This window comes from Bos indicus x Bos taurus, chromosome 20 (assembly GCF_003369695.1).
Source record: "Bos indicus x Bos taurus breed Angus x Brahman F1 hybrid chromosome 20, Bos_hybrid_MaternalHap_v2.0, whole genome shotgun sequence".
Taxonomy (NCBI): domain Eukaryota; kingdom Metazoa; phylum Chordata; class Mammalia; order Artiodactyla; family Bovidae; genus Bos; species Bos indicus x Bos taurus.
Genome location: NC_040095.1, coordinates 33166423 through 33189196, shown reverse-complemented (window position 1 = coordinate 33189196; position 22774 = coordinate 33166423). Strand labels below are relative to the sequence as shown.

At 41.7% G+C, this 22774-nt stretch overlaps 1 protein-coding gene across 2 annotated transcripts in view; it reads right to left on the bottom strand.

The window, feature by feature from the left end:
- Positions 1–2695: 2695 nt before the first annotated feature.
- C6 (complement C6) overlaps positions 2696–22774 on the bottom strand; it is a 76989-nt gene continuing 56910 nt past the window's right edge. For both annotated transcript variants that reach the window (XM_027520281.1, XM_027520283.1), the window contains exons 16-18: positions 18867–18957; positions 12420–12661; positions 2696–3251 (exon numbers count right to left, since the gene is read on the bottom strand). In XM_027520281.1, the coding sequence (XP_027376082.1) occupies positions 3076–3251; positions 12420–12661; positions 18867–18957 (509 nt within the window). In that variant the 3' untranslated portion in view covers positions 2696–3075. The remainder of the gene's footprint in view (positions 3252–12419; positions 12662–18866; positions 18958–22774) is intronic.

Genomic DNA, 22774 nt, shown 5'->3' with positions numbered 1-22774 from the left:
TTCTAGCCCCCTCGGTCTGTGAGACAATGTATTTTCATTGTTCTAAGATGCCCAGTTTGCAGTGCTTTGCTATGGTAGCTCCAACAAACTAGCAATAGTCATAGTTTTCCTCTATGCTCTGCCAAACCCCATTCTTCTCTTGCCTCAATTAAGTCTGAGACAGGTCACATAGATTTCTGGTCAGTTACTATTTTTAAAAGTCAGTCCAGTTTACGTTTCTAATCTCAGATCCAATTTATATCTCATCTCCTTCCCTGCCTCCAGTATCAGCCAGGCCTGTTGGTCAGAGGACTCGGAGTAGGGAAGGGATGAGAACGGTTCTTGCAAATTTCCCACCCCTCTTAGAAGTGATGGGCAGAGGCATGTCTCATTCTAGGACACCCTTGTCCCCTGCATCTGTTGGATCTGGTTCTCTGCTGTTGGAAGGAAGTGGACTCGGAAAGATGGCAGAAGCTTCTTGATACAACAGTCAGTGATGGGGCATGCCCTCTGGACTTGTTCTTACTAAATCTGACTCTATGATATTGGTGGCCCCTGTGTTTCCTTGGGGTGGTATTTTGCTTTACTCTTACCCATGCTGTCTCCCAGAACTTTCTGTGAGAGAGGCAGCTATGCTTCCTTTTGGTGTTCCCAATAGGTTCATGTCCAAGACACAGGGTGGCCTCAGAGTTCCTGCCTTTCTTCTTCTCTGTGCTCCTTCCTATGGATCCATGTAACTCACCTAAGTCCTCCATTCCTTGTCTATGCCTTGGGATTGAGGTGGAGAAAGGGCTGCACCTATCTTTTTTCCCAGTCATGCCACACCACTCCCTTGTCACTATGGAAACAATTCAGACCATTTTGTCAACACCCTGCCTCCCACATGCCCTGGGCAGTAAGAGGTCTTGGGCTCATGTAAGAGAGAATTGCTCTGGTGTGGATCCATACCTTCCAGAAACTCCTCCAGCAACCTGCTCACCAGCAGTAGTTCTAAGATTCCACAGCCTCCAGCCAGTGAGGGTGGCATCACATATCCTGGATATGGGTACCATGACAAGTGATTCTCTCAAGGCTTTGGTTGCCTGGCCTCAGGGGATACTTAGAGCATCTCCCTCCCCCTCACCAAGGGGAAGAAAAGGACTTTGGAGAGGTAATAGGATCTTCACTATGAGCACTGCCTCCCTGCGCCTGCAGAGCCCCATAGCCCCCCCGCCCCCCGTCACCCCCAGTCCTGCTGAACAGCCTGGAAAGGTATGGTGCTGGTGTGAGAGCTGGTAGAGCAGAGCCAAGTCAGTCCTGAGCAAAGTTTCCGGACTCAGTTGTTGGTGTCTCTCCTTTGAATGTGGGACTATTTAATGCCTAAACTTTGCCTTCATTCTGGCACCTTGGTTTTGCTGAGGGCACAAAACTTACAAGAGTAGCCTGTGCCACTTTGGTAGTGAGAAGGGCGTGAGGCTGCATGATGGGAAAAGATGGGTCACTGACTCCTGGACAAAGATCAATTCCAGGAAAATGGGTTTTCTGTTTCTAGGCTTTTCCCTTCCTCATACTTATCCTTTGATATTGCAAGATGTTTTAGAGGTATTTTTTTTTTTTTTTTGCTGTGCTGCTCAGCATGTGAGATCTTAGTTACCTGACCAGGGATTGAACCTGTGCCCCCTGCAGTGGGGATGCAGAGTCTAGTCACTGGACCACCAGGGAACTCTGTAAGATGTTTTAGATTTTGGCTGAGATCTTAATGAGATGGAGGAGGAGTGACGTTTAATGTGTAAGCCTAATAAGAGTGCTGCTGGATGGCTGTGACTCATAGCCCCTTCCATTAGGTGAGCATCCCAGTGAGATTTAGAGGAAGGGAATCTGCTTCCACTCACCTGCTTGGAGACTGACTGGCTCAAGTTGGGATCAATTACTTTAGTAATTGGATTAGCTGCTTGATGGCTCCACTTCTAGACTGAAAGTTCTCAAAATGTGATCATCATCAGCAGTCCCACCTGCTGTTGGTAGGAATACAGATTCTCAGGCCCCACCCCAGACCTATTGAACCAGGAACTGGGGGTGGGTTGTAGGCATCTGTATTAAAAAGTGCTCCAAGTGACTCCAACGCACCCTCATGCCGGAGAACCACTGCTCCAAAGACGTTTCTCTTCTCCAATTCAAAATGACACCCTAGCTTCTCTATGAAACAGGTGTTTACTTGGTAGGGCCTAGTATGATAGATATGACTTACCTTAAGAATTATTCTTTTGAAATTTTCTGATGATTTTTCCATCAATCACACACTTTTAGCTTAAAAGCTTTCTGTTGCACTTTAGCTGAAGCAAAAAGAGTCTCCTAAGAAGGAGGAAACTTTAGGAATTTAAGTACTTTAAGCAAGGCAATTTCCACTTGGATTCAGTTGTCCTTCCTATGATGCTTATTAACTATGGAATATTTCCTCACATAAGATGAGGTTTAAGAATGGGACTCACTTTTCCCTGTATTGTCTTCTCCATAAGAATCATCACCATCAAACATACTATATATTTTGTATGCTTCTATTATGTTCTGTATGTCTTCCTCCACAAGAACGTGAGCGTCATGAAGACCAGGGCTTTTGTCTGTTTTATTCAGCGCTGGTTCCCCAGAGCCCTAAATAGTGCTAGGTTTGTTACAGACATTCCCAATTATTTATTGAATGAGTGCATGAAAGTTGGGTTTCAAGAATGTGTTGGACAAGTTGTTTAGATTTCTATGTTTATTGATTCATTGAAGAAAATTATGATTTTTATTCTGATTTCTACAGTATGCTTAATACAGCAGGCATCATAAGGTCGTCAGAAGTCCAATCATTTTAGTGTGACATGAACTGAAGAATTTACTAGATTGATGTGGAAGTTATTACCTAGAGATATGCTATAGAGCTGCATGGATGGGAACTGGACGAGGGAGAAGACACGAGAGAGGCAGGAAGAATTATTGTGTGAAACTAACACCTGAGGATTTTTGTCGGTAACTCCTGAATGTGCCAGTCTGATGTTTATTCAACAGTGTCCTTTTGTAGGGGTTATTTGTGGGGGGGGGGGCAGTAACTCTGTTTTATGGGTAATCGTGTTAGTGTTAACACCTCCCAGAATGCAGTATTTCCATTTCCCTTTTGGCACATTTTACAGCTCCTACTTCACATATGTTCATTGTTTTCCCGTTCGCTGATGATCCTATTTGGACGCAGAAGAGTTGGTCTCCGCCCTTGGTGCACTGGGAGGGTAACAGGCAGACACACTTGGAGGTGGTGGCTGCAAGGAGAGAGACAGTGTGACTCTCTATAGAGCTTTAGGATTTGATTTTACCTGACTCCTCCCCCGTGCAGCAAGCACTTTGGTGGCAGTGAGTGAGAATGCGGGCACAAAGGCACTGACTCAAAAGACCCAACTGTGGTTGAATGGAGTCATCTGGATGTAAGCGAGGTGAGGCTGCTGGTAAGTCAGTAAGATGTAGGAGCTGGGCTACCTCTGACACCTCCCTCTCCCTCACTAGCCACATCCAATCAGCTGCTCAGTTCAGTTCAGTCGTTCAGTCGTGTCCGACTCTTTGCAACCCCATGAATCACAGCACGCCAGGCCTCCCTGTCCATCACCAACTCCCGGAGTTCACTCAGACTCACGTCCATCGAGTCAGTGATGCCATCCAGCCATCTCATCCTCTGTCGTCCCCTTCTCCTCCTGCCCTCAATCTTTCCCAGCATCAGGGTCTTTTCCAGTGAGTCAACTCTTCGCATGAGGTGGCCAAAGTATTGGAGTTTCAGCTTCAACATCAGTCTTTCCAATGAACACCCAGGACTGATCTCCTTTAGGATGGACTGGTTGGATTTCCTTGCAGTCCAAGGGACTCTCAAGAGTCTTCTCCAACACCACAGTTCAAAAGACTCAATTCTTCAGCGCTCAGATTTCTTCACCATCCAACTCTCACATCCATACATGGCCACTGGAAAAACCATAGCCTTGACTAGACGGACCTTTGTTGGCTAAGTAATGTCTCTGCTTTTTAAAATATGCTGTCTAGGTTGGTCATAATTTTTCTTCTAAGGAGTAAGCGTCTTTTAATTTCATGGCTGCAATCACCATCTGCAGTGAGTTTGGAGCCCCCAAAATAAAGTCTGACACTATTTTCACTGTTTCCCCATCTATTTGCCATGAAGTGATGGGACCAGATGCCATGATCTTCGTTTTATGAATGTTGAGCTTTACGCCAACTTTTTCACTCTCCTCTTTCACTTTCGTCAAGAAGCTCTTTAGTTCTTCACTTTCTGCCCTTAGGGTGGTGTCATCTGCATATCTGAGGTTATTTATATTTCTCCTGGCAATCTTGATTCCAGCTTGTGGTTCATCCAGCCCAGCGTTTCTCATGATGTACTCTGCATATAAGTTAAATAAGCAGGGTGACAATATACAGCCTTGACGTACTCCTTTCCCGATTTGGAACCAGTCTGTTGTTCCATGTCCAGTTCTAACTGTTGCTTCCTGACCTGCATACAGGTTTCTCAAGAGGCAGGTCAGGTGGTCTGGTATTCCCCTCTCTTTCAGAATTTTCCACAGTTGATTGTGATCCACACAGTCAAAGGCTTTGGCATAGTCAATAAAGCAGAAAGAGATGTTTTTCTGGAACTCTCTTGCTTTTTCCATGATCCAGTGGATGTTGGTAATTTGATCTCTGGTTCCTCTGTCTTTTCTAACCAGCTTGAACATCAGGAAGTTCATAGTTCACATATTGCTGAAGCCTGGCTTGGAGAATTTTGAGCATTACTTTACTAGCGTGTGAGATGAGTGCAATTGTGCGGTAGTTTGAGCATTCTTTGGCATTCTTTGGGATTGGAATGAAAACTGACCTTTTCCAGTCTTGTGGCCACTGCTGAGTTTTCCAAATTTGCTGGCATATTTTCTACCTCCTGTCAATCCATTTCCACAAAGTCTTCAAACTGTCCTTCGTGTTCTTTTCTCATTGGCGCCACCTCGGAATACTTATATCACTTATTGAGCATGCATGATGAAACCACAGAATATACCAAGTGCTTTGCATGCATTATTTCATTTAAGCCTCACAATGAACATATGAACTACAAGGTATCGTACTAACCCTACAGACGAAGTCAGCTCAGAGAGGCTGAGTGATTTGCCCAATGTCCCACGATTTAGTAAGTGGTAGAGGCAGGTTTTAAATCATAAATGACTTATAGGGCTGCCTTCTTATAATTCTGCACTGCATTTTTTTATTTCTTCCTAGAATATTCCTAGGTTATGACTGGGAATCTGGATTTTAATAAGCAGTGAAATTGGGTGATACTTTTCTCAGGCTTGGTTTCAAAACCACCCCATCACTTCATAATTCATATAAATCTTGTATTCATGAAAGAGTTTTAAAATGACCATTTGGGGTAAAGTTACCAAAGCCAAGTATATTAAATCATTTTAGAGTAAAGGGATATAGGCTCATTTAATCAAAGTTCAAGGTCTTCCACCATTTGGCCTCAATATCCCTTTGCAGCAGATATTCTCTGCTTTCTTCATCCCAGATAGGGTGACTCGCGCTCTGTTTCCCAATAAGGACCCCAAGGGTGGTCCAGTTTTTGTCCATTGCCCATCCTATTCCCTTCTTTTGCCAGACTGGTATGCTCTTTCCAATATTCCCGCACATGTCCAATGCCTATAAGCCTTGCCTCCTCCATGAAGCATTGTATAGCCACATATCCCCCACCAAGGTTTTCTATAACTAAATTTTAATGGTGTAAATTTCTCAGTACTACATTTGACATTTTTATAATTTTTTGTTAATTAGCTTCCCTGGTGGCTTGGATGGTAAAGAATCTGCCTGCCATGCGGGAGATTGGGGTTCAATCCCTAGATTGGATAGATTCCCCTGGAGAAAGCTAGCTTTTCATATGTCTTTCTCCCAAGACTGTGTGAGAAAGCAGTAACCACGACTCATCCTTATGTTTGTCCCAACCAGCTCTTAACAAGGTGCTCAATTAATTCTGCTTCATCAATTGGTTTCAATTCTGAATTTGGGGTGCAGATATAAGTATTCAAAAAGAAAAGTATTCGATGGATTTGGGATAATTTATGTTGCCAAAATATCTGAGTCAGACTGAGAAACAGTCTGTAGCTTCTTTTGGGCAAATATCAACTCTTTCTCATGTATCTCAACTGATGGGAGAAAACAGCAAAAGGAAATGGGGAGATTTTGTAAGCACATAAACTTCCCGTCCATGGTAGGAAGCATTTCTTGAAAAGACATGAATTTCCCTTTTACCTTCTTTGTCAACCAGCTAGAGAAGATTTTAGTTGGGGACAGTCTTGTTTGTTATTGGAAACTCTAGGATTTGACAAAGAACAGGAGACAGCTCTACCTCTAGAGAGGATGTCAGGTCCCCAGGCTTGTGGAAAGGCCATGGTCACCACTCCTGCAGTACGGTTATAACCTAAGTGCTCTTAGCAAGATGATTTTCAGGTTACCAGCATGAAGAGGCCCTTCCTGCCACCTCCAACAGTCGGTTTTCATGCTTCCATCCTAACGAAACCCTTCCAGGTGATAAGATATTTATCTCTCTTATAGCTCTTATCACATACTGTCTTGCATTAAATGTATTCATGTAATTATTGTGAAATTTTGGGGCTTCCCTGGTGGCTTAGTGGTAAAGAATCTACATGCTAAGTGAGTTTGATCCCTGGGTTGGGAAGATCCCCTGGAGAAGGAAATGGCAACCCACTCCAGTACTCTTGCCTGGGAAATCCCACGGACAGAGGAGCCTGGTGGGCTACAGTCCATGGGGTCACAAAAAGTTGGACACGACTTGATGACTAAACAACAACACTGTGGAATGTTATTCCAACTGTGAACAATTTGAGGATATAAACATCCTTTATCACTATACCCCTCACCTTACTTTGAACAATGACTTTAGCATAGGGGATACTAAAAGGATGTTTATTGAATACATTTTCCCCTCTTGGTAGATATTTTTGAAATTTAGACAAAACATTTAATGCCACAAAATTAGACTCCTTGGGAAGGCTCTTGTGTTCCAACTTTTGAAAAGTGAATTTCATGTTACTTTGAAGTTCCACTTTAAACTTTTTCTCATTTCATTTTAGATAGAGAAGGAAAAGGGTAGCAGACTATACAGTGTAATCAAGAACACAATTTAATCAAGATGACATTGAATTCAACTCAAAATTAATAATACCCTAGCCTGTCATGGGTAGATTGAGTATGAAATACGTTTTTTGTTTCCTCTTTTCATAAATGCTGTGGTCATACTTTTGTTCTGGAGTGCCACATGAACAGATATCTCTGTGACACTGACTTTTGCTCACCAGCTAAAGAAGGCTGGCACAGGCAGATCATATCTTTAGGGGGGAAAATGCTTCAGTTTTTGGACTGTGTGTAGGATCAAAGGATATTTTAAATGACTTAACTCTCTTATTAAGTAAGGTTTATGCTTTATTTTTACTACCCCAAGACATTCTGCTAACTTGACCAATATTTGTTAAGTATTCAAACTTTATATTTCTGTGAAATGAAAATAATTCCTGCCATATCAATAAACAAGAAATGTCACAGCCATTGGGCTTTCCTGGTGGCTCAGCAGGTAAAGAATCTGCTTGCAATGCAGGAGACCTGAGTTTGATCCCTGGGTTGGGAAGTTCCCCTGAAGGGGAACATGGCAACCCACTTCAGTATTCTTGTCTGGAGAATCCCCATGAACAGAGGAGCCTGGTAGGTTACAGTCCATGGGGTCGCAAAGAGTCAGACATGACTGAATGACTTAATCACAGTCATAGCCATCAGCGATTTCTGGCTTCCAAATGTGAAGGAGGCCTCCCAAAACTGAGACCTAGCAGATGCTGCCACCACCTGCAGTGATTGCTGAGGAGCTGGGGAAATGCAAGAAGCAGCCATCTGCCACTCCTTAAGGTGAACAAGGAAGGAAACAGGATCGGCTCTAGATAGCTGAGGTGCATATGAAAGGAATGAGTTCAGAGAGCAGAGAGGCTTGCATCTTCCCATACAAAGAATGCTAAATTCCTTAACTTGGTATCTGATCTTTGATGTTCAGAGGGCCTGCTCCCTTTGTTGCAAACTTGTATAGAGCCTGACTCCCCCTCCCACATCCTTGGAGCAGTTTTCTCAGAGCTACTGAGATCCTGTCTCCTGGGCTCAGGCTCAAGGTCCTAGATGTTCCCACCAAACAAAATAACTCTCTACTTTCAGATTGTGACTACAGTTTTAGTTGACTGCTCTTTTTTAAAGACAAGCTTAGGATCCTGGTGGCTGTGGGATTTAGATATACGTAAGGGTCACAAAGAGTTGGACCTAACCTAGGGGCTAAGCATGCATACACTAAGCAAAGAGCTAATAATAAAGATATATTTTGACTAAATCATAAGTCATGATTGTTACTCAGCCAAATTTGGAAAGAGTAATTTGTAGGAAAAGAAAAAGGGGGGGAAAAAAAGAAACTCTTTGAAACAGAGGAGTTGCATGAAGACCTTTCTCCATGATAAACAAGGAAAATAGATGTTAACACTAAACACATCCCCGAATACCTGTGCTACCTACTGTGGTACAGACAGGCACCATTTGTCCTTCCTGCTGTCCAAGTCCCTTTTATTTTTGTATGTATTTTTGCAATAATGTTCTTACATTATAATTTTTAGAGAAAAAGTTTATGTTTTAAATCCAAATTTTAAATAAATACATAGTTGTATAGTACTTTCAGCTCTTGTCTACCACAAATTATTGTCTCTGAGAGAGATGTCAGTTAGGTAATGGTGTTGGTCAGGCAACAAAAAAATGAATAGTAATGCTTACCTACATGATGATTGAACAATGATTAGAGTCAAACAATGTAAGTATTTACGCCTGGTTTTCCATCTCCTACGTGAAATTGGAATGCTCAAACTAATTGCACTCATCTCACACGCTAGTAAAGTAATGCTCAAAATTCTCCAAGCCAGGCTTCAGCAATATGTGAACTTCCAGATGTTCAAGCTGGTTTTAGAAAAGGCAGAGGAACCAGAGATCAAATTGCCAACATCCGCTGGATCATCAAAAAAGCAAGAGACTTCCAGAAAAACATCTATTTCTGCTTTATTGACTATGCCAAAGCCTTTGACTGTGTGGATCACAATCAACTGTGGAAAATTCTGAAAGAGAGGGGAATACCAGACCACCTGACCTGCCTCTTGAGAAACCTGTATGCAGGTCAGGAAGCAACAGTTCGAACTGGACATGGAACAACAGACTGGTTCCAAATAGGAAAAGGAGTACATCAAGGCTATATATTGTCACCCTCTTATTTAACTTATATGCAGAGTACATCATGAGAAACGCTGGGCTGGATGAACCACAAGTTGGAATCAAGATTGCCGGGAGAAATATCAATAACCTCAGATATGCAGATAACACCACCCTTACGGCAGAAAGTGAAGAACTAAAGAGCCTCTTAATGAAGGTGAAAGAGGAGAGTGAAAAAGTTGGCGTAAAGCTCAACATTCATAAAACGAAGATCATGGCATCTGGTCCCATCATTTCATGACAAATAGATGGGGAAACAGTGGAAACAGTGGCTGACTTTATTGTGGGGGGCTCCAAACTCACTGCAGATGGTGATTGCAGCCATGAAATTAAAAGACTCTTACTCCTTGGAAGGAAAGTTATGACCAACCTAGATAGCATATTAAAAAGCAGAGACATTACTTAGCCAACAAAGGTCCGTCTAGTCAAGGCTATGGTTTTTCCAGTAGTCATGTACGGATGTGAGAGTTGGACTGTGAAGAAAGCTGAGCGCCAAAGAATTGATGCTTTTGAACTGTGGTGTTGGAGAAGACTCTTGAGAGTCCCTTGGACTGCAGGGAGATCCTACCAGTCCATCCTAAAGGAAATCGGTCCTGGGTGTTCATTGGAGGGACTGATGTTGGGGCTGAAGCTCCAATATTTTGGCCACCTAATACGAAGAGCTGACTTATTTGAACAGACCCTGATTTGGGGAAAGATTGAAGGCAGGAGGAAAAGGGGATGGAGGATGAGGTGGTTGGATGGCATCACCGACTCAATGGACACGAGTTTGGGTAAACTCCGGGAGTTAATGATGGACAGGGAGGCCTGGCATGCTGTGGTCCATAGGGTTGTAAAGATTCGGACATGACTAATCGACGGAACTGAACTGATGTGAAATTGCTTTATTCGGGGCACAAGGTGAGAAGCCCCAGAGAGTGACCTGCTGAGTAGCCACCATCAGATGGCCTGTTGGCTGTGCCAATCATGGTGACCTTCTGTCATGGATTCCATCCTGCCACCTGTCAAGGGAGCTGGACCTTGATAATCAGCTTTAAGTGGATTGAGAAAAGCCTGGATTTGGTTTATAACGCCTCTCCCTTTTTCCAGGACTGACTCAAAGAACTGGGTTGAAAAGTGAAAGAGAAGTCAAGGGTAATAATAAGGTTTTTATCTTTGTTTTTGCAAAACTAAAGTGGCTTCAGCAAAAGGTAGATGTTAACAATTCAGTAAGTTCCCGTTGCTTACTTTATGCCTCGATTTCAGATGATTTTTTGAAGATGAGCCAGAGGGAAATCTAGCTGCCTATTTGAGTTCTGTTAGGTCCTAATCTTCAACCCATATTTATGTATTATATGAAATTCAGTCGAACTATTTCAGGTTCCAAGTTCACCTTAGTGCAAATGCACTGCTGTGAAGTTTCTGCTTGTAAGCAATTCACAAATGAAATGCCAATAGGCAATACACTTACAGAAAATAGAAATGTAATACTACTTTTTAAGTATCAAATAGGCAGAGATATAAACGGGTAATAGCTCCAAGGTTTGGTGAGGGTGTGGAAGGCAGTCTTTATCACACCCTGTAAATATGAATATAATATGATAAAGACGTTTCTAGAAAGCAAGTTGATACATAGCATCAACAATGACTTTCTATTTTAAAATAGTATTTATCTAGAAACATTCCATTTAAGTGTAATCTAAGGATAGAATCTTGGAGTATAAATTTACCTGTGATAGATTTGTCTATCACAGCCCTGTTTCTAACAGCAAAATCTGGGGGAAAATCTAAATATCAAATTAAAGATTGATTAAGTAAAATCACAAAATGCCCATATGAGCTTTTGCAGACATTGAAAATTATGTGGCAGAATAATATATAATGATATGGAAATAGTTTCATGATACATCAAAGTGAAAAAAACAGCAATATATAAAATAAGATGCAGTATATGATCCTATTTTTTTCAAACATGTAACGTAAACAATGCCATCCCTGAGGTGTGTGAGGCTCCAGGGAATTTTTAAATGGGGTGTTTCTTTTATATAAATGACTGAAGTCATTCTAAATTAGTGTCAACTCCTTACTAGCATTCCGATCTCAAGCAGTTTTGAGAAAGACTACCCTGCTGGCCAGTGGCTCACCAGGCTGCTCTCTGGGAATGAGGGTCTAGCTCTGAGCCGGGAAGGACTCTGTAGATAGAGTCCTAGAGCTTCTTGGGACATCACACCTAATGAGGAGAGAAGCAGTAGAGGGTAGAAGAATGTCCCACAAGAGGGGAACAGGGCTTGGGCTCACAAGGGATCTCATGTGGGTTCAAGGCATCCTGCCTGTGAACCCTACCAGCATGGGCTGATCCCAGCCACTACAAAGGGACTTCAAAACACTTGAGGCAGATGCTTCTGGTAATTGGTACTGGTGAGGAACCCAGTCCAGGCTCAAGGCACTCTACCTATGCTGGCCCAAGCTGGTTCCATCTGCCAGAGAAAACTTAGACAATTTGATAAAGGCCCTCCAAAGGTGGGGAAGAGGGATACTGAAGCATGAGATCAGGATGGGTGTTCTTACTTGGGGACGACGGGTGGGCCTGATTATGTATGTACAGAAAAAGACTGGAAAGATTTACACCAAAGTTGTTAAAGTAGTTATTTCTAATTGTGGATAGGTTGGGTTCTAATTTTCCCTTCTATTTAACTCATTTCCTAACACTTTTTTATAATGAAAAAAGAATTAGTTTTGATTAAGGAAAGGTTATTTATAAGAAACAGTGTATAAATACAAATAAGATGTACTAGCTGAGGTGATGGAGAAGGCAATGGCGACCCACTCCAGTACTCTTGCCTGGAAAATCTCATGGGCAGAGGAGCCTGGTGGGCTGCAGTCCATGGGGTCGCTAAGAGTCGGACACGACTGAGTGACTTCACTTTCACTTTTCACTTTCATGCATTGGAGAAGGAAATGGCAACCCACTCCAGTATTCTTGCCTGGAAAATCCCAGGGACGGCAGAGCCTGTTGGGCTGCCGTCTATGGGGTCGCACAGAGTCGGACACGACTGAAGCGACTTAGTAGCAGCAGCTGAGATGAAGGTTAAGTGATAGCTTTTCTAGTATGAATTACCACTGGAGCTTACCTGAACATTTTTCCCAGTTGTAGCAGGTGTCATAGCCACAGGATTCATTCTTTGTGCTACTGGATGAAAGTTTTATCCTTTCCAGACCCCATTTTAACTGTGGACCCTCTTCGCATGAACCAATATGTACAAAATGGAGTTGCTGATTATTTAAACATTTCTCAGCCAAAAGCTTACAAGCAGATGAAGTAAAGTAATCGCTGGATGTTGTATCAAGCACACAGATTTCTTCTGAATAATGGCTGTACGGGAGAGAAAAGCAAGCATTTATACATGAAGACTAGAAAAGATGGTGTGTAGCCAACTCATATGTTATCTTACCACCTAGTTCTGTACCCCTTACTCTCTTCCCCCCAGTTTCTCTTCTTTCAGTCTCTCATTTAATCTTGCATGCTCTGGGATTCATTTTCCTTAAAAAAAATTTCATTTTAAGCTTGTTACTACTCACAATTGCCTTCAAATTAAAGTCTGAATTCGTTAATTCTGATAATCAAAATCTTCCGTATTTTGAATTCATCCAATCAACTTTCCTTTCTAGAATCAGTTTCCCATCCTCCTTAATCCCTTTTTATTACCTGACAATGTATTGAGCATTTTCTAGACTGACAAGATTATTCTTCCTTTGCTACCATCCCATGCCTTGCTCAATCCATGTTGCACTGTCTCCCCTCTCTGGCTGTCTATGTTCAGATCAATTCTTGGCTACATTAATCCTGATCAACCTAGACTATTTTAGTCTGCACTTCCCCTGAACTCAATTGCAACACCAAAGTCTTATACATAATTATATAGCATTGCAAGTGTGTTTGTATTGTGACTAAGAGCATGAGTTTTTAGGTCGATCTCTGAATAAGTCACTAAATCTAAGTAAAGAGATGGGTCCTGCTAACAAGAAGATAGCCATAGTCTTTCTCTTGCTGAGAGGACAAGAACTTGATTACTCCAAACCTGAGTTTCTTCTCCGATGTCAACTTCAGAGTTAAAAATCAGTGCACCAGTGTGTAAATTTGTTTCCAGGAACTGAAGCCCAGAGAGAGAACAAAAAGCCACTTTCTAAGTTCAGGGAACTTAAGCTGTGGGGCCAGTCACTTTCACAAACACCTTTGATGGCATATCAAAGAGAACTGAGGAGTATAGGAAGAGGCTGGAGAGGGAGGGCTGAGCTGAAATTCAGACAGTTCTAGAGGACAGTCTGTACTCTCATAGTCTGGTATTGCAAAGACAAAGAAAGAAGTTCCCTCTGGTTACATGGACAATGTGAATGTTGTGAGTTCTCCCTAGAAGGCCATCTTCTGGGTGAGGAGACCCACCGGCAGCAGTAGCTCATACAAGGCGGACCACTTGTGGTCGATTCTTAGGAAGGTAGACAGAGCCAACTTTGGGCTGAATTACAACAGTGGAATGTTACAGAAAAAGTCCCTGTAGTGTTCTCACAAATAAATAAATAAACAAAGTGTCTCTACAAGCGTTTGTTTACTTGGAACTCAGAAGAATGTGAGAGGCGATCAGTGTTAAAGCTGAAAAAAAAACCTGGGTGAAAAGAAATAGAAGAAAAATTCAAAGGTAGCAATTATGAACTGCTGCTGCTGCTGTTTAGTCGCCAAGTTGTGTCTGACCCTTTGTGACTCCATGAACTGTAGCCCAGCAGGCTCCTTGTCCATGGGATTTTCCAGGCAAGAATACTGCAGTGGGTTGCCGTTCCCCTCTTCAGGGGATCTTCTTGACCCAGGGATCGAACCTGTGCCTCCTGCATTGGCAGGTGAATTCTTTATCACTGAGCCACCTGGGAAGCCCCAACAATTATGTACATGGACAGCAAAAGAGACACAGATGTATAGGACAGTCTTTTGGACTCTGTGGGAGAGGGCGAGGGTGGGATAATTTGGGAGAATGGCATTGAAACACATATAATATCATATGTGAAATGAATTGCCAGTCCAGGTTCGATTTATGATACAGGATGCTTGGGGCTGGTGCACTGGGATGACCCAGAGTGATGGTATGGGGAGGGAGGTGGGAAAGGGGTTCAGGATGGGGAACATGTGTACACCCGTGGCAGATTCATGTTGATGTATGGCAAAACCAATACAATATTGTAAAGTAATTAGCCTCCAATTAAAATAAATAAATTTATATTAAAAAAATAAAAAATAAAGATGAAAATTGCCCTAGAACAGCCTGCATTGTTTAAAATATATAAAAAGTGAAATATCACAACTGGACACAGTCTGTTGACTTATTATTTCACCATTTATTCATCCTCTTCCTCAGTAACTTAACTCTAATTTTATTCACCATGTAGGACCACCCAAGACAGACAGGTCATGGTGGAGAGTTCTGACAGAATGTGGTCCACTGGAGAAAGGAATGGCAAGCACTTCAGTACTCTAGCCTTGAGAACCCCATGAACAGTATGAAAAGGCAAAAAGATAGGACACTGAAAGATGGATGTGCAATATGCTGCTGGAGATCAGTGGAGAAATAACTCCAGAAAGAATGAAGGGAAGGAGCCAAAACAAAAACAACACCCAGGTGTGGATGTGACTGGTGACAGAAGCAAGATCTGATGCTGTAAAGAGCAATACTGCATAGGATCCTGGAATGTTAGGTCCATGAATCAAGGCAAATTGGAAGTGGTCAAACAGGAGATGGCAAGAGTGAACGTTGACATTCTAAAGGAATCAGCAAACTAAAATGGAGTGGAACGGGTGAATTTAACTCAGATGACCATTATATCTACTAGTGTCAGCAGGAATCCCTTAGAAGAAATGGAGTAGCCATCATGATCAACAAAAGAGTCCAAAATGCAGTACTTGGATGCAATCTCAAAAATGACAGAATGATCTCTGTTCATTTCTATGGCAAACCATTCAATTTATGGTAATCCAAGTCTATGCCTGGACCAGTAACGCTGAAGAAGCTGAAGTTGAACGGTTCTATGAAGACCTACAAGACCTTTTAGAACTAACACCCCCAAAATATGTCCTTTTCATTATAGGGGACTGGAATGCAAAAGCAGGAAGTCAGGAAACACCTGGAGTAACAGGCAAATTAGGCCTTGGAGTACAGAATGAAGCAGGGCAAAGGCTAATAAAGTTTTTCCAAGAGAACGCACTGGTCATAGCAAACACCCTCTTCCAACAACACAAGAGAAGCCTCTACACATGGATATCACCAGATGGCCAACACTGAAATCAGATTGATTATATTCTTTGCAGCCAAAGATGCAAAGAGATGTATACAGAAGCTAAAACAAGACCAGGAGCTGACTGTGGCTCAGATCATGAGCTCCTTATTACCAAATTCAGACTTAAATTGAAGAAGTAGGGAAAATCATAGACCATTCAGGTATGACTAAAATCAAATACCTCATGATTATACAGTGGAAGTGAGAAATAGATTTAAGGGACTAGATTTGATAGACAGAATGCCTGATGAACTATGGATGGAGGTTTGTGACATTGTACAGGAGACAGGGATCAAGACCATCCCCAAGAAAAAGAAATGCAAAAAAGCAAAATGGCTGTCTGAGGAGGCCTTACAAATAGCTGTGAAAAGAGAAGCAAAAAGCAAAGGAGAGAAGGAAAGATAAACCCATTTGAAGGCAGAGTTCCAAAGAATAATAAGGAGAGATAAGAAAGTCTTCTTCAGTGATCAGTGCAAAGAAATAGAAGAAAATAATAGAATGGCAAAGACTAGAGATCTCTTCAAGATGATTAGAGATTCCAAGGGAAACTTTCATGCAAAGATGGGCTCAATAAAGGACAGAAATAGTATGGACCTAACAGAAGCAGAAGATATTAAGAAGAGGTGGCAAGAATACACAGAAGAAATGTACAAAAAAGATCTTCATGACCCAGATAATCACGATGGTGTGATTACTCACCTAGAGTCAGACATCCTGGAATGTGAAGTCAAGTGGGCCTTAGGAAGCATCACTACGAACAAAGCTAGTGGAGGTGATGGAATTCCAGTCGAGCTATTTCAAATCTTAAAAGATGATGCTGTGAAAGTGCTGCACTCAATATGCCAGCAAATTTGGAAAACTCAGCAGTGGCCACAGAACTGGAAAAGGTCAGTTTTCATTCCAATCCCAAAGAAAGGAAATGCCAAAGAATGCTTAAACACCACACAATTGCACTCATCTCGTACTCTAGTAAAGTCATGCTGAAAATTCTCCAAGCCAGGCTTCAGCAATACGTGAACTGTGAAATTCCAGATGTTCAAGCTGGTTTTAGAAAAGGCAGAGGAACCAAAGATCAAATTGCCAACATTCCCTGGATCATGGAAAAAGCAAGAGAGTTCCAGAAAAACATCTATTTCTGCTTTATTGACTATGCCAAAGCCTTTGACTGTGTGGATCACAATATCTGTGGAAAATTCTGAAAGAGTTGGGAATATCAGACCACTTGACCTGCCTCTTGAAATATCTGTATGCAGGTCAGGAAGCAACAGTTAGAACTGGACATGGAACAACAGACTGGTTCCAAATAGGAAAAGGAGTACATCAAGGCTATATATTGTCACCCTGCTTATTTAACTTATATGCAGAGTACATCATGAGAAATGCTGGGCTGGATGAACCACAAGCTGGAATCAAGTTTGCTGGGAGAAATATCAATAACCTCAGATATGCAGATGACACCACCCTTATGCAGAAAGTGAAGAAGAACTAAAGAGCCTCTTGAAGGTGAAAGAAGAGAGTGAAAAAGTTGGCTTAAAGCTCAACATTCAGAAAACTAAGATCATGGCATCTGGTCCCATCATTTCATGGCAAATAGATGGGGAAACAGTGGAAACAGTGGCTGACTTTATTTTTTGGGCTCCAAAATCACTGCAGATGGTGACTGCAGCCATGAAATTAAAAGACTCTTACTCCTTGGAAAGAAAGTTATATTAAATTTCAGCATATTAAAAAGCAGAGACATTACTTGGCCAACAAAGGTCCATCTAGTCAAGGCTATGGTTTTTCCAGTAATCATGTATGGATATGAGAGTTGGGGTATAAAGAAAGCTGAGTGCCAAAGAATTGATGCTTTTGAACTGTGGTGTTGGAGAAGACTCTTGAGAGTCCCTTGGACTGCAAGGAGATCCAACCAGTCCATCCTAAAGGAGATCAGTCCTGGGTGTTCATTGGAAGGACTGATGATGAAGCTGAAACTCCAATACTTTGGCCACCTGATGCGAACAGCTGGCTCACTGGAAAAGACCCTGATGCTGGGAAAGATTGAGGGCAGGAGGAGAAGGGGACGTCAGAGGATGAAATGGTTGGATGGCATCACCGACTCGATGGACGTGAGTTTGAGTAAACTCTGGGATTTGGGGATGGACAGGGAGGCCTGTTGTGCCGTGGTCCATGGGGTCACAAAGTGTCGAACATGACTAAGCGACTGAACTGAATTGAACAGAATTTTATTGAAAAAATGCTTTTGCTTCTAGCCAATGATTTTGATTCTAGGCATTTCATCGCCTCCCTTGCAGGGCCACATGGCCATGTGAACAAGAGAAGAGTAGTGAAATGGAAGCCGTGATGAATCCCCCAGGAACTCTCCTTAAAAAGAGAGCATGTGTCCATTTCTGGTCTTCCTTCTATTGTACTCCAGCAGAGAAATCTTGGACCATGATATAACTTCAAGAATGTTAGAATAGACAACTTTAATAAAAAGAAAGAAAGTATCAGCTATACCTCAATAAAAAATAAAGTATGAATATTAGATTAAAAAAAAGCATAGCAGAACAGACAGCAGGAAGGAGCTCCAGTTCTATCTGAAAGAAAAGAATCACCAGACCATCCCTAGACTGCCTTCCCCATGAATTTATTTTGTAAGATAGAGAAACAAAATTTTTCCTTAAGAGAGTCTCACTTTGGATTTTACTCCCATGAATGTAGTCCTGACATTAATAAGCACTCGACACTCCTGGGTTTGTTTATGTAGAAAAAGGCAATTATAACAACAGAGAGTCATGGCAGCCATATAAGGATATATCATTTTTCTTTATGCTCTCTGCCAACATGTGAAAGGATAAACTAACAAAGAGGTGTGTGTGTTTGTGTGTGTTCATGTGTGTGTGAAGTCCATGCTCATACCTCTTTCTCTACTCCAACCTCTTGGAGTCACAACTTTGCCCCTATACTTAGTGGGGAGAAGAAGGCTTTGAGATAATTGTGTCTGATGCTTTAAACAGGATAGAAATGTCTTTATCACCAGAATGAAACTGTTTTAGTACAAAAGCTATGCAAACTTAGGGAACAAGGCTGAGAGATAATTAAGAATGCCTGCTACTCAGTGGGGAAGGAAGAATTCAACAGAGCACAGGGGGTATCAGTTATATTAAAAATTAATATGCTTTGTATTCATGCTTTAAGAAGCCCGGCTCCTTCATGAAGTTGGTTACACTAGACTGGTTTTCTCAGTTCCCAAGCTCAGTCCAGAGAGTATCTCTTACCCACAGTCTTCTTCTGGAGACATGCAAACGCATTCAGATCCCAACTGTTTTTGTCCTGGTTGACAGTGACCCCTTAAGCCTGTCAGGACATCTGAAACAAAAGAAAATGAAGAAAAGAACAGTTCACAGCATGGATTTCAAGTGGTAAGTTTGAATTTAGGAGAAAAGGCTATGGTGAAATGTTCTCACTTATCTCCTAGAGTTAAAGCACTCATTTTAGCTTTTACAAATTTGTTGTTATGAAATAGTCCATCCGAAAAGTCCTTTCTAGCCCTTGTGAGCTGTCACGTTTCCAACCTAAAACTGCTATTAAGTTCAAGAAAATGAAATTGGTGAAATTTTTGTTCGTTTTTCAAATATTTATTGAACGACTATGATTTACCAGCACTGTGATAGATTCTGAGGATAGTGAGTTGAGCAAAATTTGACCCAGATCCCATGCTCTCAGAAATTCTAGTCTTGTGGGCAGACAGACATTAATCAAACAAACACACTCTACACATAGAATTTCTGCTATTATTAGTGCTATTAAAGAGAAAGCATATAATCAAGAAAATTGATGTAGCTAGGAAGGTTATGAACAGTAAAATGGGAAGAGAACAGGGAGTATGATGGAGGGAAAGGAAATAGCAGACATGAAAGTGCTCAACAGAGAGAGAACATTTGACTTTCTTGGAATTGAAAGAAAGCCAGGGAAACAAGGGCAAGCAACAAGAAATGGCCAGAGAGATGGCTGTGCGGTGAACTGTGTAGGGTCATAAAGGGCTTTTGAAGGATTTTTGTCTTATTTCATAAGCAGTGGTAAATCTTTGATAGGTTTTAGCAGGGGGTGGTGTGACAAAATCAGGTCTGGATTTGGAAAAGAATTTAATTCTGGCTTCTGTGTAGAGAATGCATTTGGAGAGGCATGGTGGTCAAGACAGTAGACGATTTATGAGGTTATTATTGGGAAGACCCTCTAGAGAAGGGAAAAGGCTACCCACTCCAGTATTCTGGCCTGGAGAATTCCATGGACTATACAGTCCATGGGGTCGAAAAGAATCTGACATGACTGAGCAACTTTCACTTTCACTATAGTAGTTTGGGTGAAAGAGAATGGTCATTTGGATCAAAGTGCCAGAGGTGGAAATGGAGAGAAGTGGGTGAACCTGAGACATTTCAAGCATGTAAAATGCATGAGATTGCATATTGTGGGTAGGTTATGAGAACTGTCAAGTATCATTCTTAGATTTCTGGTTTGCATAAGGGAATAGATGTTGGTGCCTAAACTGAAATAGTAAATATTAGAAAAAGTTAGTGGTAGGGAGGCAAGGGTGGTGACTCAGGAATTCCTCTCTGCAAATGCTGAATCTGTGATCTCTCTAAGACAGCCAAACAAAACAGATGTATAGAAATTTGGATACTCAGGCCTAAAGCTCAGTGGAGAAGTCTGTGGGAAAGATTTAAATTTGTTATTAGCCTACGGAGGGATCATTGAGGTAGAAGCTAAACCAGATGGCATTGTGTGTTGGAAGCAGGGAAAGAATGCATCTGCAGAAGAAGGTCAGCTCTGTCGAACGTTACTGAGAGACCAAAGCAGATGAAGACCGAAATATTGTCCATTAAGTTTAGCAATATGGATATCAGTGTCAACAATTGTGCAAATGGATTTTAGGGGATAATGAAAAGCCAGACTTTTCTTATACGAATAATCAGTGGAGAAATGGACAGCTCCCAAATGTAGCTATTTATCCCTGCCCGATATTCTAGGTACTAGGATGTTATGGTGGGAAAAAAGAAGTAGAAAAATGAAGACAGCAGTTATCCTCTTTTTCCATGAATCTAAGCAATAGTGGAAAAAGAGACATTAATCAAATAATCATAGTGATGAGTTTATAATTAAAAGCTGAGTTAGGTATTTGGAAGAAATATGATTTCAGGAGACCATATCAGCAAAAAACAAAAACTGAGAATGGTAAGGAAGATTTATAAGGAAATGATGCTTGTGCTAAGGTGAGCAATTGAATGCTGAATAGGAGGAAGGGAGATTAAAGTAGAATGAAGAACACGGGTATATTATGTTCTGAATGCTGTGTTTAGTTGCTCAGTCATGTCCAGCTCTTTGTGACTCCATGGACTGTAGTCTACCAGTCTCCTCTGTCCATGGGGATTCTTCAGGATACTGGAGTGGGTTGCCATGCCCTCCTCCAGGGGAACTTCCCAACCCAGGGATCGAAACCAGGTCTTCCATATTTCACGTGAATTATATACCTGCGTTGCAGTAGGTATATTATATGGAAGGGGAAATCTTGGCTATCTTTGCTTATGTTGAGGCTCACCCAAAGAAGCTTTAGTTTTGAATTAAACATGGAGCTGACATCCTGAGCCTCCTGGATGAAACACACGTCCCTAGACTGGATCTGATTAATCAGGCATCCATACGGTAGCAGTGGCCTCTGAAGCAAGCAACTGACAAAGGAGGGAAGTAGAAAGGTATATCAGGCAGGAGGTTTGGTAGGGAAGCACGTTTATGTTAGAGGCAAAAATAAAGATTTTAAAAATTGGTACATTTTCTTCTTTGCTGCTATGCATTTCCTACTATTCTCCTCTTTTAGGACCCTCATTCTATCTGGTGAAATTTGGCTCAGAGCTTTCATGAACATGGAGACCTATAACTGCTGCTAAGTTCTCAGATACTAAGATTTCCATTGACACGGGCTTGTTTTTCTTTGGTGTCTTGTGTGGCTATGCCTCTTTGGCTTTTGTAAATAAATCCACACTTACTCAGGTCAAGGAGAGACTCTAAGTTATACATTTCCAAAGAGCATCAGTTTTCAAGCACACAGAGCTTTGCTCCCTGCCTACCAGTTTGACGTCATCAGTGAACACATAAAAGGACTCTTTGCTCCCTCACTAAGTGTCAGGTGGAAGCCAGAACTGGTCCTCAGCTGCTCATACTTTCTGCCCTGCACAATTTGTGAGCAACCTGGAAATGAAAACATTGCAATCTTTAAAGAGTGATGAGGGCAAGGGGATCTTTGGAGGTGCTAACTTCTTAGAGGAAGGGATAAAAATGACAGGGGAGGTATACGGCATCTCATTTCTTCAGGAAGCAAAATTCTTTTTCACATTAAAAGAATTAAAAGTCCTTCTGGTCAACCAATGACCTGGACATCTCTATATCACACATCTCCTGCCACATTGAGAGGAAAGAGGTTCAGTTTTATTGATGACTTTCTTTTTCTGTGACTCCTTTCATTGATCTTTCTGCCAACGTTGTCAGAGAGAAAGTAGATGAGATAGAGTATTTCTTTCTTTTATCTCGATGTAGAGCATTTCGTTATCTCTCAGTTTGAATTATAATTGCAATTTCTTTTAAAAACATGGAGGGGTATGTGTATGTGTATACATATGCTGTTATTTGTATAAAGAGAAGTATCTACCTAAGATGGCCAGAGAATCTTAATTTTGTAAACTGTGTGGTCCCCAAACACATTTATCTCTCTGATGTGTATGATCAAGAATCAAGTGAAGCTAAGCCACAATACCAACCTGAAGTTCTCACAGATTTCCATATGATCTCTTCATCAATAGTTTTAAGGTTATATAAAAGTTGAAAAGTGAAAGTCACTCAGTTGTGTTCAACTCTTTGTGACTCCATGGACTGTTGCCCACCAGGCTCCTCTGTCCATGGGATTCTCCAGGCAAGAATACTGGAGTGGGTTGCCATTTCCTTCTCCAGGGGATTTTCCAACCCAGGGACTGAACCCAGGTCTCTTGCATTGCAGGCAGATGCTTTACCGTCTGAGCCACCAGGGAAACCCATGTAAGAGATTAAGTTTCCCCTTTTCCTTCAGACGTTATAAAAGCACAGAACAGGATAAAGAAAACAAGGTAGCAGAGAGCTTGAGGAATTAGCAGAGCTGCTT